Raw genomic sequence first — 17,446 nt, 5'->3', positions numbered from 1 at the left:
ATGCTAGGAAGAAACTGCATCAACTAACGGGCAAAATAACCAGCTAACATCATAACGACAGGATCAAATTCACACATAACAATATTAACCTTAAATATAAATGGGCTAAATGCCCCAAGTAAAAGACACAGACTGGCAAATTGGATAAAGAGTCAAGACCCATCAGTGTGCTATATTCAGGAGACCTATCTCACATGCAGAGACACATATACGCTCAAAATAAACGGATGGAGGAAGATCTACCAAGCAAATTGAAAGCAAAATAAAGCAGGGGTTACAACCCTAGTCTATGATAAAACAGACTTTAAACCAACAAAGACCAAAAGAGACAAAGAAAGCCATTACATAATGGTAAAGGGATCAATTCAAAAAGAAGAGCTAATTATCCCAAATATATATGCACCTAATACAGGAGCACCCAGATTCATAAAGCAAGTCCTTAGAGACTTACAAAGAGACTTAGACTCCCACACAATAACAATGGGAGACTTTAACTCCTACTGTCAATATTAGACAGATCGACGAGACAGAAGGTTAACAAGGATATCCAGGACTTGAACTCAGCTCTGCACCAAGCGGATCTAACAGATATCTACAGAACTCTCCACCCCAAATCAACAGAATATACATTCTTCTCAGCACCACATCACACTTATTCCAAAACTGACCACATAGTTGGAAGTAAAGCACTCCTCAGCAAATGTAAAAGAACAGAAATCACAACAAACTGTCTTTCAGACCACAGTGCAATCAAATTAGAACTCAGGATTAAGAAACTCATTCCAAACTGCACAACTACATGGAAACTGAACAACCTGCTCCTCAATGACTACTGGGTACATAACGAAATTAAGGCAGAAATAGAGATGTTCTTTGAAACCAATGAGAACAAAGACACAATGTACCAGAATCTCTGGGACACATTTAAAGCAGTGTGTAGAGGGAAATTTATAGCACTAAATGCCCACAAGAGAAAGAAGGAAAGTTCTAAAATTGACACCCTAACATCACAATTAAAAGAACTAGAGAAGCAAGAGGAAACAAATTCAAAAGCTAGCAGAAGGCAAGAAACAACTAAGATCAGAGCAGAACTGAAGGGGATAGAGACACAAAAAACCCTTTAAAAAAAAATCAGTGAATCCGGGAGCTGGTTTTTTGAAAAGATCAACAAAATTGATAGACCGCTAGCAAGACAAAGAAGAAAAGAGAGAAGAATCAAATAGACATAATAAAAAACAACAAAGGGGATATCACCACCGATCCCACAGAAATACAAAGTACCATCAGAGAATACTATAAACACCTCTACACAAATAAACTAGAAAATCTAGAAGAAATGGATAAATTCCTGGACACATACACCCTCCCAAGACTAAACCAGGAAGAAGTTGAATCTCTGAATAGACCAATAACAGGTTCTGAAATTGAGGCAATAATTAATAGCCTACAAACCAAAAAAAGTCCAGGACCAGACGGATTCACAGCCGAATTCTATCAGAGGTACAAAGAGGAGCTGGTACCATTCCTTCTGAAACTATTCCAATCAACAGAAAAAGAGGGACTCCTCCCTAACTCATTTTATGAGGCCAGCATCATCCTGATACCAAAGCCTGGCAGAGACACAACAAAAAAAGAGAATTTTAGACCAATATCCCTGATGAACATCGATGTGAAAATCCTCAATAAAATACTCACAAACCGAATCCAGCAGCACATCAAAAAGCTTATCCACCATGATCAAGTGGGTTTCATCCCTGGGATGCAAGGCTGGTTCAACATATGCAAATCAATAAACGTAATCCATCACATAAACAGAATCAATGACAAAAACCACATGATTATCTCAATACATGCAGAAAAGACCTTCAACAAAATTCAACATCCCTTCATGCTAAAAATGCTCAATAAACTAGGTACTGATGGAACGTATCTTAAAATAATTAGAGCTATTTATGACAAACCCACAGCCAATATCATACTGAATGGGCAAAAACTGGAAGGATTCCTTTTGAAAACCAGCACAAAACAAGGATGCCCTCTCTCACCACTCCTATTCAACATAGTATTGGAAGTTCTGGCCAGTGCAATCAGGCAAGATAAAGAAATAAAAGGTATTCAGTTAGGAAATGAGGAAGTCAAATTGTCTCTGTTTGCAGATGACATGATTGTATATTTAGAAAACCCTATCATCTCAGCCCCAAATCTCCTTAAGCTGATAAGCAACTTCAGCAAAGTCTCAGGATACAAAATCAATGTGCAAAAATCACAATCATTCCTATACACCATTAACAGAAAAACAGAGAGCCAAATCATGAGCAAACTCCCATTCACAATTGCTTCAAAGAGAATAAAATACCTAGGAATCCAACTTACAAGGGATGTGAAGGACCTCTTCAAGGAGAACTACAAACCACTGCTCAACGAAATAAAAGAGGACACAAACAAATGGAAGAACATTCCATGCTCATGGATAGGAAGAATCAATATCGTGAAAAATGGCCATATTGCCCAAGTTATTTATAGATTCAATGCCATCCCCATCAAGCTACCAATGACTTTCTTCACAGAATTGGAAAAAACTACTTTAAAGTTCATATGGAACCAAAAAAGAGCCCGTATTGCCAAGACAATCCTAAGTAAAAAAAAGAAAGCTGGAGGCATCATGCTACCTGACTTCAAACTATACTACAAGGCTACAGTAACCAAAACAGCATTGTACTAGTACCAAAACAGATATATAGACCAAAGGAACAGGACAGAGGCCTCAGAAATAACACCACGCATCTACAACAATCTGATCTTTGACAAACCTGACAAAAACAAGAAATGGGGAAAGGATTCCCTATTTAATAAATGGTGCTGGGAAAGCTGGCTAGCCATATGTAAGATAGCTGAAACTGGATCCCTTCCGTATACCTTATACAAAAATTAATTCAAGACGGATTAGAGACTTAAATATTAGACCTAAAACCATAAAAACCCTAGAAGAAAACCCAGGCAATACCATTCAGGACATAGGTATGGGCAAAGACTTCAAGACTAAAACACCAAAAGCAATGGCAACAAAAGCCAAAATTGACAAATGGGATCTAATTAAACTAAAGAGCTTCTGCACAGCAAAAGAAACTACCATCAGAGTGAACAGGCAACCTACAGAATGGGAGAAAATTTTTGCAGACTACCCATCTGACAAAGGGCTAATATCCAGAATCTACAAAGAACTTAAATTTACAAGAAAACAACATAACAACCCCATCAAAAAGTGGGCAAAGAATATGAACAGACACTTCTCAAAAGAAGACATTTATGCAGTCAACAGACACATGAAAAAATGCTCATCATCACTGGCCATCAGAGAAATGCAAATAAAAATCACAACGAGATACCATCTCACACCAGTTAGAATGGCAATCATTAAAAAGTCAGGAAACAACAGATGCTGGAGAGGATGTGGAGAAATAGGAATGCTTTTACACTGTCGGTGGGACTGTAAACTAGTTCAGTCATTGTGGAAGACAGTGTGGCGATTCCTCAAGGATCTAGAACCAGAAATACCATTTGACCCAGCCATCCCATTACTAGGTACACACCCAAAGGATTATAAATCATGCTGCTATAAAGACACATGCACATGTATGTTTATTGCTGCACTATTCACAATAGCAAAGACTAGGAACCAACCCAAATGTCCATCAATGATAGACTGGATTAAGAAAATGTGGCACATATGCACCATGGAATACTATGCAGCCATAAAAAAGGATGAGTTCATGTCCTTTGCAGGGACATGGATGAAGCTGGAAACCATCATTCTGAGCAAACTATCACAAGAACAGAAAACCAAACACCGCATGTTCTCACTCATAGGTGGGAACTGAACAATGAGAACACTTGGGCACAGGGTGGGGAACATCACACACAGGGGCCTGTTGTGGGGTGGGCAGCAGGAGGAGGGATAGCATTAGGAAAAATACCTAATGTAAATGACGAGTTAATGGGTACAGCAAACCAACATGGCACATGTATACGTATGTAACAAACCTGCACATTGTGCACATGTACCCTAGACATTTAAAAAAAAAAAAAAATTCAAGGGAGACTACAGACAACTAAAATGAGCACGGAGCATGTAACATGATCCTCTAAGGCTACTTGTGAATATCCCGAGAAATCTCTGAAAATGACTGACTTTGGAGGAAACCAGCTATAGAATTCTCTAAGGAATATGTACCACTCAAGACCACAATCAAAGATTTGATGAAACACTATTATTACACCTTATTTTTCAAATAGGATAAGAACACAGTACTACATTCTTTTTTTTTTTTTTTTTTTTTGAGACAGAGTCTTGTTCTGTCACCCAGGCTGGTGTGCAGTGGCATGATCTTGGCTCACTGTAACCTCCACCCATGTTCAAGCAATTCTCCTGCCTCAGTCTCCTTAGTAGTTGGGATTACAGGTGCGTACTACCATGCCCAGCTAATTTTTGTATTTTTAGTAGAGATGGAGTTTCACCATGCTGGCCAGGTTGGTCTCGAACTCTTGACCTCATGATCTGCCTGCCTTGGCCTCCCAAAGTGCTGGGATTACAGGTGTGAGCCACTGCGCCCGGCCTATTTTATTTTTCAAACTGTGTATTTTACCTCTTAAAGTTTTACATATAAACTTTTACATATATAATCTTCCCTAAATTTGGAAGTCTAAACAATGAAATCATTTAGAACTGCATTCTAAAAGAGGTTTTAAGTGATTTGTAAAGTCATGTTAAATTTTCCAAAGCAAAAGGGAGATAAAACAATCAGCTTTCTATGCACATTCATAAATGTGAAAGAAAGTAGTAAAAGCATTTGAAAATCAACCATGGAGGTAGATATGTAAAGTAGCAGTACTATATGTAGAGAGTATAGCTAATATACTCAAATGAATACCTTCTCTCTTTCTACTTTAAGCCTCTCTTTTTCTTCTTTTTTCTTTAGTCTCTCCTCTTCAACAATTTTTTTCAGTTCTTCCCTCTTTTTCTCTTTATCTTCTTTTTCTTTTTTCTTCGCTTCTAGGGCATCTGCTTTTTCTCTTTTTAATTTAGCCTTTTCAAAAGCTGTGGAGAAAAATCAAACTTAGAACTATATATAGACAAAAAATAACACTTGGCAATTTTTTTTTGATATAACGACAGAATCCTTGAAATAAATGAGATTAGTAGAGACTCTCAAAATTCCTAGAGGGAACCAGCAGGTGATTAAAATAGGAAAAGCAAATTGGCTAAGTTTATGACAAACTACAGTATTGGGACAAACATATATGTGCCTTTGGAAGCCCTAATACCCAAAGTGTTATCTGAAGACCAGCAGCAAAGTTATCATCACCTTGTTAAAAAATGCAGAATCTCATTCCCCAACCAGACCTACTAATTTAGAATCTTCATTTTAACAAGATCCCCAAGTGATTCATATGTATATTCAAGTTTGGGAAGCAATGTTTTAAAAGGCTCTGTGAATCAAACAAAATAGCCCCAGTTTGTAAGCCCCGGAAACTCAAACTTCTGCTTAATCTAGCACTAAGCAATTTAATAGGGCATATGCAAGACCATGAAATTTTAAGAGATGAAGTGGTCTTATATAAAACAAACAAACAGGCCGGGCGCGGTGGCTCAAGCCTGTAATCCCAGCACTTTGGGAGGCCGAGACGGGCGGATCACGAGGTCAGGAGATCGAGACCATCCTGGCCGACACGGTGAAACCCCGCCTCTACTAGAAAATACAGAAAACTAGCCGGGCGAGGTGGCGGGCGCCTGTAGTCCCAGCTACTCGGGAGGCTGAGGCAGGAGAATGGCGTGAACCCGGGAGGCGGAGCTTGCAGTGAGCTGAGATCCGGCCACTGCACTCCAGCCTGGGCGGCACAGCGAGACTCCGTCTCAAAAAAAAAATAAAAAAAAATAAAAAAAATAAAACAAACAAACAAATAAAGAATAGTTATCTGATAGAAAAAATAACTGCACTTCAAAACAATTAACCAGAAACATGCCATTTCAGAAATATCCCCCACTCAGGCACAGAGAAATATTCTTTCTTATTCCTAATCAGCTTTTGGAAAGAATGTTAAAACTCACCCAGTGACTTCATTTCTTCTTGTTTCAAAAGTTTATCTCTTTCTTTAGTAGCTTTGTTCCTATAACTTGCAAGAGTCTGTTTATTAGCAACATTGTCCTCCTAAAAAAACAAACCACACCAGTATGCCTGGTTCTTATAGTAAGAATAAAAAGCAAAAAAATTAAAACTTTCACCAATTACACTTTCTTTATACTAAAATGATTTTTTTTCTTTTCTTTTCTTTTTTTTGAGACAAAGTCTCGCTCTATCCCTCAGGCTGGAGTGCAGTGGTGTGATCTCGGCTCACTGCAACCTCTGCTTCCAGGGCTCAAGTGATTCTTCTCCCTCAGCCTCCTGAGTAGCTAGGATTACAGGCATGTGCCACCACACCCGGCTAAGTTTTTTTTTTGTATTTTTAGTAGATATGGGGTTCTGCCATATTGGCCAGGCTGGTCTTGAACTCCTGACCTCGAGTGGGCTACTCACCTCTGCCTCCCAAAGTGCTGGGATTACAGGTGTGAGCCACCATGCCCAGTCTAAAATGAGTTTTTATTCTAAAGTATAATTGGGCCGGGCACAGTGGCTCATGCCTGTAATCGTAGCATTTTGGGAAGGCAAGGCAGATAGAATACTTGAGGTCAGGCATTCGAGAGCAGCCTGGCCAACATGATGAAACCCCATCTCTACTAAAAATGCAAAAATTAGCTGGGAGTGGTGACATGCACTTGCAGCCCCAGCTACTCAGGAGGCTGAGGGAGGAGAACTGCTTGAACCCAGGAGGTGGAGGTTGCAGTGAGCCAAGATTGTGCCACGGTACTCCAGTATGGGTGACAGGGTGAGACTCCATCTCAAAAAAAAAAAAAAAAAAAAAAGTGCAACTGAATTGTTAATAACTCTAATCTTAGTAATACACAGAACATGAGTTAACTCTGTAGCTCTATAAATTATTACAAGAATATCTCAGGAAAAATTGGTAATACATAGAAAGAGCCTTAAAAATGCTTTATAAACTTTCAGCTTACTTTATAAACTAGATGGTGTAAATATCAAATATGAAAGATGCAGAAAAAAGACATACCAGAAACATTCTTGTGGCCAATGTCAAATTTTATTTTTATTTTATTTCTTCTAAGAATAATGTCTCTAACCTAATTAACTTGTGTAGGTTTTTTTTGTTTTGTTTTTTAAGACAGAGTCTTGGCTTTGTTGTCCAGGCTAAAGTGCAATGTGGCATGATCTCGGCTCACAGCAACCTCGGCCTCTGTCTGCCTTCCCGGTTTGAGCAATTCTCGTGCCTCAGGCTCCTGTATTTTTAGTAGAGACAGAGTTTTGCCATGTTGGCCAGGCTAGTCTAGAACTCCTGGACTCAAATGTCTACCCACCTCAGCCTCCCAAAGTACTGGGATTACAGGCAAGAGCCACTGTGCCCGGCTGCATTATTGCTTTTTAAAAACCCCCTATAACTTCCTCCTGTCAGAATTTATTCCTATTTTACACTTCAATCCCATAGTTTACTCCCTGCTTTACATTTCAGTGATTGCTTATGTGCTTGCTTCCACTTTGGTATAAAATCCTTGTGGTATGAAAGTCATATCTAATTCACACCTGAAACTTCTACAAGCCTCATTGCTGAGCAGTTATCAACATATAGTACATACTCACATATTTTTTGGTGAGGTAATGAGTTTCTTCCTCTAGGCTATGGATGTGAGGGGAGACAAACATACTTCTTGATTCTGAATACTGTTCTACTAACAGTGAAAATGTAGTTTTAATCAATTCTCTACTTACCTGACTAATAGGTATTCGTTTGGGAGGTCTCCCTCTTCGTCTGTTAGCAGGACTGAAGATAAATGTGGGCGGATCATCAGGAAAGAAATAAGAAAAATCTTGTTCTGCTATTTTATACGTTGAAAGAGATGATGCCTTAACACAAAGACATAGGGTACAGTAATAACACATTAGTAAACAATATACAGATATGCCCTAACATGTCATATGGCCACTATTAATGCTGTTAAAAGACCAGAATAGGCTGGGCACAGTGGCTCACACCTGTAATCCCAGCACTTTGGGAGGCCAAGGCGGGCAGATCATGATGTCAAGAGATCGAGACCATCCTGCCCAACATGATGAAACCCCATCTCTACTAAAAATACGAAAATTAGCTGGGCGTGGTGGTGCATGTCTGTAGTCCCAGGTACTTGGGAGGCTGAGGCAGGAGAACTGCTTAAACCTGGGAGGTGGAGGTTGCAGTGAGCAGAGATCACGCCACTGCACTCCAGCCTGGACCCCATCTCAGAAAAAAAAAAAGAAAAAAATAAATAAGGATAAAAACATTAGAATTTTATGCATTATTGTGTAGTAAAATACGTTTTAATTGGTTTAACCAATCCTTTTTCCACTATATAATTAGCCTTACCAGAAAGAAAACCACAATTCAAAGATTACATTACAATAAAATACCTCAAGAATGGTTGTACAGTTTCTTGTATTTCAAAATTATATATTATACAATACTTTATTTTGCTTTGACAAATTTTGTGAGATTTTCTATGTAAATGAATAATCAATCCATATATTTAACATTAAAAATTCACTGTATTAACCCGATAAATTTTTTGTAACCATTTGCCAACTGCTGAACATTTATTCAGATTTTCCTCCCAGGGTAGAGTAATAATTTAAATACTTAATGTATCAAATTTCCCATTACATCCCTCTAGTCCTGATAAAAGCAGAAATACTTGCAAATTCCTATAAAGTTTAAACAAAGAATTTAAGTTCAGAAGTCAACCTTATTCTTGCCAGAAATGGTGTGGTTCTAGAATAATTACTAAATCCAAGAGTTTATCTCCTTTTACCTTGTATCTAGAATTTGTTTGCCTTTTAAAGTATTTTATTTTAATTTTATTTATCTATTTATTTATTTTGAGACAGAATCTTGCTCTGTCACCCAGGCTGGAGTGTAGTGATGTGATCTCGGCTCACTGCAACCTCTGCCTCCTAGGTTCAAGTGATTCTCCTGCCTCAGTCTCCTGAGTAGCTGAGATTACAGGTGTGTGCCACCACATCCGACTAATTTTTGTATTTTTAGTAGAGACAGTGTCTCACCATGTTGGCCAGGCTGGTCTTGAACTCCTGACCTCAAGTGATCTGCCCGCCTTGGCCTCCCAAAGTGCTGGGATTACAGGCATAAGCCACTGTGCCCAGTCTTGCTTACCTTTATCCATGTGCAACCCTAGACTTTTTGTTATTTTTGACCTAATGGCCAAGATCATCATTCTTCCTCTCAAGCAAATGAAAACAAGTGCCATTTACAGAAATACCTTTCAGGAAATGTGTGAGAAAATGATGATACAAAATACAAAAAGTTAACAAAACAGAAAAGGGTATTTTGTGTATAATTATTTTTGTGGGTAGAGCACAGCTTTAAACACCTAGAATTCAACCAGTTCTGGCCATGTAATAAATCAAGAATCTATCAAAATTTCACATTAAAGACGATTTCATTAAAATGATCATATTCCATCCCACATAATCTCTGAATTATGTGGGATAACAGGATTATCTATGGAATAGAATTATGTAATTGTCTACAGAATTGCACCTTAAATATGAATATAAAGCACATGGGTGGTTGCGTCTCAAATATATATACACTCATAAAGGCCAAAATACGTTTTAGTACATTAATTGCCAAAGTTCCTTATTCATACACACAATACACAAGACCCACATTTTTGTGTACTTGTAGGTACTCCTAACAGCAGTCTATGCTCACCAAAACTGGTTATCAAACTTCGTGTGCTTGCTCACAAAGTGCTGTGCTGATATAATTTGGCTCTGTGTCCCCACCCAGATCTCATGTGGAATTGTACTCCCCAGTGTTAAAGAACAGGCCTGGTAGGAGGTGACTGAATCATGGAGTGGAATTCCCCCTTGCTGTTCATGAGATCTGGTTGTTTGAAAGTACGTAGCACCTCCCACTTCACGCTCTCTCCTGCCAGCCATGTGAAGATGTGCTTGCTTTCCCTTTGCTTTCTGCCAAGATTGTAGGCTTCCAAAGGCCTCCCCAGAAGCAGAAGCATGTACAGCCCACAAAACTATGAGCTGATTAAACCTCATTTCTTTATAAATTACTCAGTCTCAGGTATGTCTTTATAGCAGTGTGAGAATGGATTAATACACCAGCATATCCATTAATAATCTTCTATTACACTCTAAGTGAAAAATGTTTATTGTGACCTTAATTCCCATTTATTTGAGTAAAGTTGATCTTCTTTCCATGTTCATTGACTTTTTCCTTGGTGAAATATTTGCTGATTTCTTTTATCACCATTTTCCAATTGGGTCATCTTTGCTCACTGATGTGTAAGAAATCTTTATAAATTAGAGAAATTGGCCAACTGGTGTTTACAATACACATATGCAACTATTCACATATATCGATTGCCTACCAAGTGTCAGGCACTGTTCTAACCATTTATTGGTTAGATCATTAAAACTTTTTGTAAGTTTTAATCATTAAAAAAGTTTTAAATCATTAAACTTTTTGTAAGCATCATTTAATATGGCTACCTGATAATGCTATAGATAAAGCATAATTGAATCTTATCAAGGCAGATACATAAATATGCTCACATTTTAAAAAAATTATTTTTCAGATGATGCTATCTTACATTTTCAAGTTTTTATATTTCTTCCACTGTGAATTTTAATCATATCTATTTGACCATTTTCCTACTGGGGTGCATATGTTTTTCTAGTTAATTTGTGTTCTTCATTGTATTTACTCAAGGTATTTTTCCCCCAGTGCTTGCCCTTGAAATCTATGCATGACTTTTTTTTTTTTTTTTTTGCCTGACACGGAGTCTCCTGTTGCTCAGGCTGGAGTGCAGTGGCGCGATCTTGGCTCACTTATGCATGACATTTTAAAACTTATGTTTATGCTCAATCTCATCCTTGGTATTTTTTTTCTATTTCTTCTAAGTACCTTGTCATATTTAACATTAAAATTTGTTTCATTTCTTTTGAGTTAGATTTAACTTTATTATTCCAATAGTTAACCAAGTGTCCATTTTTTAAATCAATCTTGTCTCTAGAGACCTGAAATGTTAACTTTTCGCATAAACTCATTCTTTTTTTAAAGTTTCTCTTCTTTTTAAACATGTATATATAGTGAAATGCACAAATCTTACACATGCAGGAGATGATTTGTGACAAATGCATACATCTCTCTAACCCATTCTACTGCCTTTTTAAACTTTTAAGTTCAGGGGTGCATTTACAGGTTTGTTACATAGGTAACATGTGTCATGGGGGTTTTGTTGTGCAGATTACTTTATCACCCAGGTTTTAAGCAAGTACCAATTAGTTATTTTTCCCCATCCTCTCCCTCCTCCCACCTTCTGACAGGCCCCAGGTACGTGCTGTTTCTGCTTTTTTTTTTTTTTTTTTTTTAAGAGACAGGGTCTTGCTACATTCCCCAGGCTGGACTTGAAATCCCAGCCTCACATGATCTTCCCACCTCAGCTTTAGGAGTAGCTGGGACTACAGGCATGAGGCTCCATTCTATTGCTTTTTTTACTTGGTGTGTCTTTATCCCAATAAAAGTTGAATATTTTGTATTTTAAAAAATTACTTTAAGTTTTACCATTTAACTTTTTACTTGGTGTGCAATGTGAAATCTCTGAAACTTGACTTTTTCCTCTCTAAATGGTTATTAACAAAATATAATCTGTCTGCTTAGTATTAGCATGATACATTATTATTATTATTATTATTATTATTATTATTATTATTATTATTATTATTATTTTGAGACAGGGTCTCACTCTGTTGTCCACGCTGGAGTGCAGTGGTACAATCACAGCTCACAGCAGCCTTGGTGATCCTTTTACTTCAGCTTCCTAAGTAGCTGGGACTACAGTTACCACCACCACACCCAGGTAATTTTTGTAATTTCTGTAGATACAGGGTTCACCATGTTTCCCAGGCTGGTCTCCTGGGCTCAAGCAATATGTACACTTTGGCCTCCTAAAGTGCAAGGATTACAGGAGTAAGCCATGGTGCCCAGCCAATGCTCTTTTTATTATACATTGTTCCTTCATCTAGTAGGCTCTGTTTAGCATTGTTCTTTGAATCTGTCTATTCTTCATAAGCCAGAACCACACTACAGGTATTAGGAAGCTATAGCTGCCCCACTTGATAACTTTTCTTTTTCCAAATTTTCTATTTTCACCTGTCCTTGTTGATCTTTTTTATAAGTGGTAGTAACTGAACCACCTAGCAATTCTAGCAATTTTAAAAATAGTAATTAATCTAATAAATATTTTTCAGAAGTACTAAAAATTGGCTCCAGATTTAAAAAGAGCAATCTTTAATCATCTTTGAAATAACATTTCAGCAATGTTGTAACTTTATAACACTACCCATTTTGTTTTCTGTCTTCCAACAAATAATTTCATTATTTGATTACCTTTATTTTAATGATTCCATCTTGTGGTTCACAGTGTTGCTTCAGAAAAAGCTTTAGTTTATCACGAGAAAACAGGTGTTTTCTCCGGCTACAGGAAGGAAGGAAGTCAAAGAGGGTAGTGTTAGCATCAAAGAGTTCAACCCAAACTCCGTAATTTCTGTAAATTTATAACCTGAATTTCAAGCCTAGGAATCAAAGGATACTTCATCTTCTAACAGTATTTATGTAGAAGTTACAAGAAACTTTTAGAGGTATTTATGTAGGAAGTTATAAGATCTACATGAGTGAATCTATTATAAAAAGTCTATTACAAAAACAGCATATGCATTTGTTGTTTAGGGGCCACTGGGAAAACAAACTTCAAGAGCCAGACGCGGTGGCTCACGTCTGTAATTCCAGCACTTTGGGAGGCCGAGGTGGGTGGATCACGAGGTCAGGAGATTGAGACCATCCTGGCTAACATGGTGAAACCCTGCCTCTACTAAAACTACAAAAAATTAGTGGTGGTGGTGGGCGCCTGTAGTCCCAACTACTCGGGAGGCTGAGGCAGGAGAATGGCATGAATCTAGGAGGCAGTGAGCCGAGATCACACCACTGCACTCCAGCCTGGGCAACAGAGCAAGACTCCGTCTCAAAAAAAAAGAAAAAAGTAAACAAAAAAGAAAACAAACTTTAAGGAAAATATGCTATAGAGAGTAAATCAAATTTTATAACATTAGATTATTACCCCTACAAGTATAATCATTAAAATTCTCTTAAAAATTAAAATCAGGTCAGGCACAGTGGCTCAGGCCTGTAATCCCAGCACTTTGGGAGACTGAGGGTGGATCACTTGAGGTCAGGAGTTCGAGACCAGCCTGGCCAACATGGTGAAACCCCATCTCTACTAAAAATACAACAAGAATTAGCTGGGCGGTAGTGGCACATGACTGCAATCCCAGCTACTCGGGAGGCTTAGGCTGGAGAATCGCTTGAGCCTGGGAGGCGGAGGGTGCAGTGAGCTGAGATTGCACTGCTGCACTCTAGTCTGGGAGACAGAGTGAGACCCTGTCTCAAAAAAACAAAGCAAAACAAAACAAAACAAAAAAATTAAAATCAGTAGACTCCCAGAAATCATATTAAGTGCTGCAAATCAACATTCAAGTGGATATTGTAAACAAAGTTGAACATAGCTTATATCAAATTTTAAAACATTTTGTATTTAAATCTCATGACAACCAACAAATTAGTGGGATGCAAATTAAAAGAGGCTTAAAATTAATATTCTAAAACATACTGTTTTTTATTCTCCCTTGCCCCCCAATTAAAAACAACCACAAGAGTAACAACCACCACCACAAACAAAACAAAACCAATAGAAAAGAAATAGAAGTATTTCTGGAAAAAAGTAAATGTTTTGAGTTCAATGTATTCCTTTCAAGAAAAAGCCAAGTTAAAAGCCCAGTAAGTGAATAAACAATATATGATTTTTAAGTAGTGGCCTTCCCAAAAATGTATAGTTAGCCCTCCATATCTGTAGATCAAAAGTATTTGGAGAAAATAAAAACTGCATCTGTACTAAACATGTACAGACTTTTTTTGTTGGTCAGTATTCCCTAAACAATACAGTATAACAATGAATTATACTTCATTTATATTGTATTAGGTATTATACATAATCTGGAGATGATTTAAAGCATATGGGAAGATGTGTGTAGGTTAGATGCAAATACTACACCATTTTATGAAATTTGAACATCCAAAGATTTCCCTCCCACACAGATAAACAAGGATAACCATATTCTTTTCCTAGATTTAAAGCTCCATGAGAACAAGGACTCCGCTATATCTCTGCACCATACAGTAGCTGGTAAAGAGAAGGTAATTACTCGTTCACTGCTGAAGAAACTAGTCCTCAAGGACTACATTAGTTTACATGGTAGCTACTAGCCACATATTGTTTATTTATAAATAAAATTTAAAACTCAGTTCCCTCATTCTTTCTAGCTACATTTCAAATACTCAATAGCGACACATGGCTGTTGGATAGCATACATATAACATTTCCATTATAAAAGAAAGTTCTGCTGGGCGCGGTGGCTCACGCCAGCACTTTGGGATGCCGAGGCGGGTGGATCACGAGGTCAGGAGATCGAGACCATCCTGGCTAACATGGTGATATCCTGTCTCTACTAAAAAAAAATACAAAAAATTAGCCGGGCATGGTGGCGGGCGCCTGTAGTCCCAGCTTCTTGGGAGGCTGAGGCAGGAGAATGGTGTGAATCCGGGAACCAGAGCTTGCAGTGAGCCGAGAATGCGCCATGGCACTCCAGCCTGGGCAACAGAGCAAGACTCCATCTCAAAAAAAAAAAAAAAAAAAAGGAAAGTTCTACATGTCAATGCTACTCTAGCATATCAAGTCTTCTTCTTTATTAGAGGAATATTACCATCTCTTTATTAAAAAAATAGCATCGTACTATTTTTTGATGCTAACAAAGACCTATAAGTCATTTAAGTCTTTTATTATGAAGTATAACTTTCTCACCTTGTAATTCTTTGGCTTACAAATTAGGAAAAAAATGAGCTAACCAAGACTGTAACCATGGTCTAGCAGAATAATTAAAGTATAAGTCAAAAAGTAAATAGAAAAATGAAAAATATTAAATAAGGAATTACATTATATAAATAACATCCTGAACTAAATGCAAAAGAAAAAAACTCAACTGTGAATAAGGAAAATATCTGTAGTCTCAACAGTGCTACTCATGAGCCCATAAACTAAACAAATTTTTAAAAGTTTGAATAATCAAACATTAGTTTTGGAATATTATTTTTGAATATACAGTAAAATGTAGAATGCTCTAGAGATCTTAAACTAATGACGAGCCCCCCAAAACCAACAAAGCAACAAACTACACATACCTCAATACAGCCACAGAAAGTGATATATCTATCTCAGGATTCTCTTAATACTTATATTATTACCACTTTTGTTTGGACACATGAATATATATGGAACAAAAGGGATGAGAACACAAGCAAAAATTATTTTACATTAAATGAAATACAAGACTGACTCCTAGGTGGCAGGTTGATAGTTGGCTGATATCATCTTACTTTCAGATGACTAAGAGTCTAAACCCAACAGGCAACAATAGGGATTTTCCTAAAATATATCTGTATAACCTAAAGCCAGTTATTTTATGTATTTTTTTTTTTTTTTTTTTTGAGACGGAGTCTCACTGTGTCTCCCAGGCTGGAGTGCAGTGGCGCGATCTCGGCTCACTGCAAGCTCCGCCCCCCGGGTTCACGCCATTCTCCCGCCTCAGCCTCCCAAGTAGCTGGGACTACAGGCGCCCGCTACCGCGCCCGGCTAGTTTTTTTTTGTATTTTTAGTAGAGACGGGGTTTCACCATGTTAGCCAGGATAGTCTCGATCTCCTGACCTTGTGATCCACCCGCCTCGGCCTCCCAAAGTGCTGGGATTACAGGCTTGAGCCACCGCGCCCGGCCTATTTTATGTATTAACTACTCACTAAAGCAACTTCTTATATTAACTTCTGTCTCCTCTGATTAGGCCTCAAACAGGAACTTTTTAAAGATACTCATTTTTTATATTTTAGCTTTCTTGATGAATAGGAAAAAACTGATCAAATGTTTGTCTAATGAATACTACAAACGTTAACGTTTATAAGTACCTTCATTAATATTAAAAATTGAGTTATCTCATGAAAAGTACTTCATAAATAGGACCCTTTTAAATTCTTTAGATAGAAGACTATTTGGGGTTAGTCATCTAAACAAAGGGCTCCATCAGTCCATTAGGATTTTTTTTTTTAATAGAGACAGGGTCTTGCCACATAGTCCAGGCTGGTCTTGAACTCCTGGCCTCAAGCGATCCTCCTGGCTTGGCCTGTCAAAGTGCTAGGATTACAGACGTGAGCTACTGCACCTGGCCTTCATCAAGATTCTTAGGATTTATTTTAATCAGTCTATGAACATATAAATGTACATTTATTTTTTAAAAGGAAAGCAATCACAGTACTTCCTATTCTATATCAGACCTTCTTAATCTTACATAATTATTCTACTTTAAACTACTATTGAGAAGATAGTGAGTTTTACCTGATTTGTGTTGCTTTAACAATAGCAGACTCATATAATTCTTTTTTAGTGGGTTGCACTTTATACTTGAATAGTAAGGGATCAATTGCATCTTTTTTCTTCCTAAAAAGAGGAGGGAAAAGAAATATCAGTTAATAATTTGGAAAATGAAATTTTAAATGGAAACCTAGTAAGAATACACTATAACAAAATCACATATTTCAAACATTTTGTTTGTTTTTGAGTTGGAGTCTTGCTCTTGTTGCTCAGGCTGGAGTGCAATGGCACATCTTGGCTCACTGCAACCTCCACCTCTTGGGTTCAAACTATTCTCCTGCCTCAGCCTCTTAAGTAGCTGGGATACAGGCATACACTACCAGTTAATTCTGTATTTTTGGCAGAGGCAGGGTTTCACCATTGGTCAGGCTGGTCTCGAACTCCTGACCTCAGGTGATCCTCCCCCCTCGGCCTCCCAAAGTGCAGGGATTACAGGCATGAGACACTGTGCTTGGCCACATATATCAAAATTTAAAATTTTTATTGTCTTTTAGAGACAGCGTCTCGCCTTGTCACCCAGGCTGGAGTGCAATGGCATCATCAAAGCTGAGTGCAGCCTCAAACTCCTGGCCCCCAGAGATCCTCCTACCTTGGCATCCCAAAGTGTTGGCATTATAGGCATGAGCCACTGTATGTGGCCGTGCATTTTTACTTTAACTAAGGTTTTATAAGTTACTGATCCCTGCCTCCACCATTCTATTAGCCAAAACAGAAAAAAGCACTATTTTATTTTAGGTAGG

General features: G+C 37.8%; 1 protein-coding gene across 10 annotated transcripts in view; it reads right to left on the bottom strand.

Moving 5' to 3' along the window:
• The window catches only part of BAZ1A (bromodomain adjacent to zinc finger domain 1A), a 228,291-nt gene that overhangs the window by 46,998 nt on the left and 163,847 nt on the right, over positions 1 to 17,446 (bottom strand). For all 10 annotated transcript variants that reach the window (XM_031669145.1, XM_031669148.1, XM_031669146.1 and 7 more), the window contains 5 exons: positions 16,671 to 16,772; positions 12,568 to 12,655; positions 7,878 to 8,012; positions 6,107 to 6,206; positions 4,929 to 5,095 (listed from right to left, as the gene is read on the bottom strand). In XM_031669145.1, coding sequence (XP_031525005.1) covers positions 4,929 to 5,095; positions 6,107 to 6,206; positions 7,878 to 8,012; positions 12,568 to 12,655; positions 16,671 to 16,772 — 592 coding nt within the window. The remainder of the gene's footprint in view (positions 1 to 4,928; positions 5,096 to 6,106; positions 6,207 to 7,877; positions 8,013 to 12,567; positions 12,656 to 16,670; positions 16,773 to 17,446) is intronic.

Source organism: Papio anubis, chromosome 7, assembly GCF_008728515.1.
Source record: "Papio anubis isolate 15944 chromosome 7, Panubis1.0, whole genome shotgun sequence".
In the NCBI taxonomy this organism is placed as follows: domain Eukaryota; kingdom Metazoa; phylum Chordata; class Mammalia; order Primates; family Cercopithecidae; genus Papio; species Papio anubis.
The sequence above is the reverse complement of the archived record's forward strand: the minus strand, read 5'-3'. Positions and strand labels throughout refer to the sequence as shown.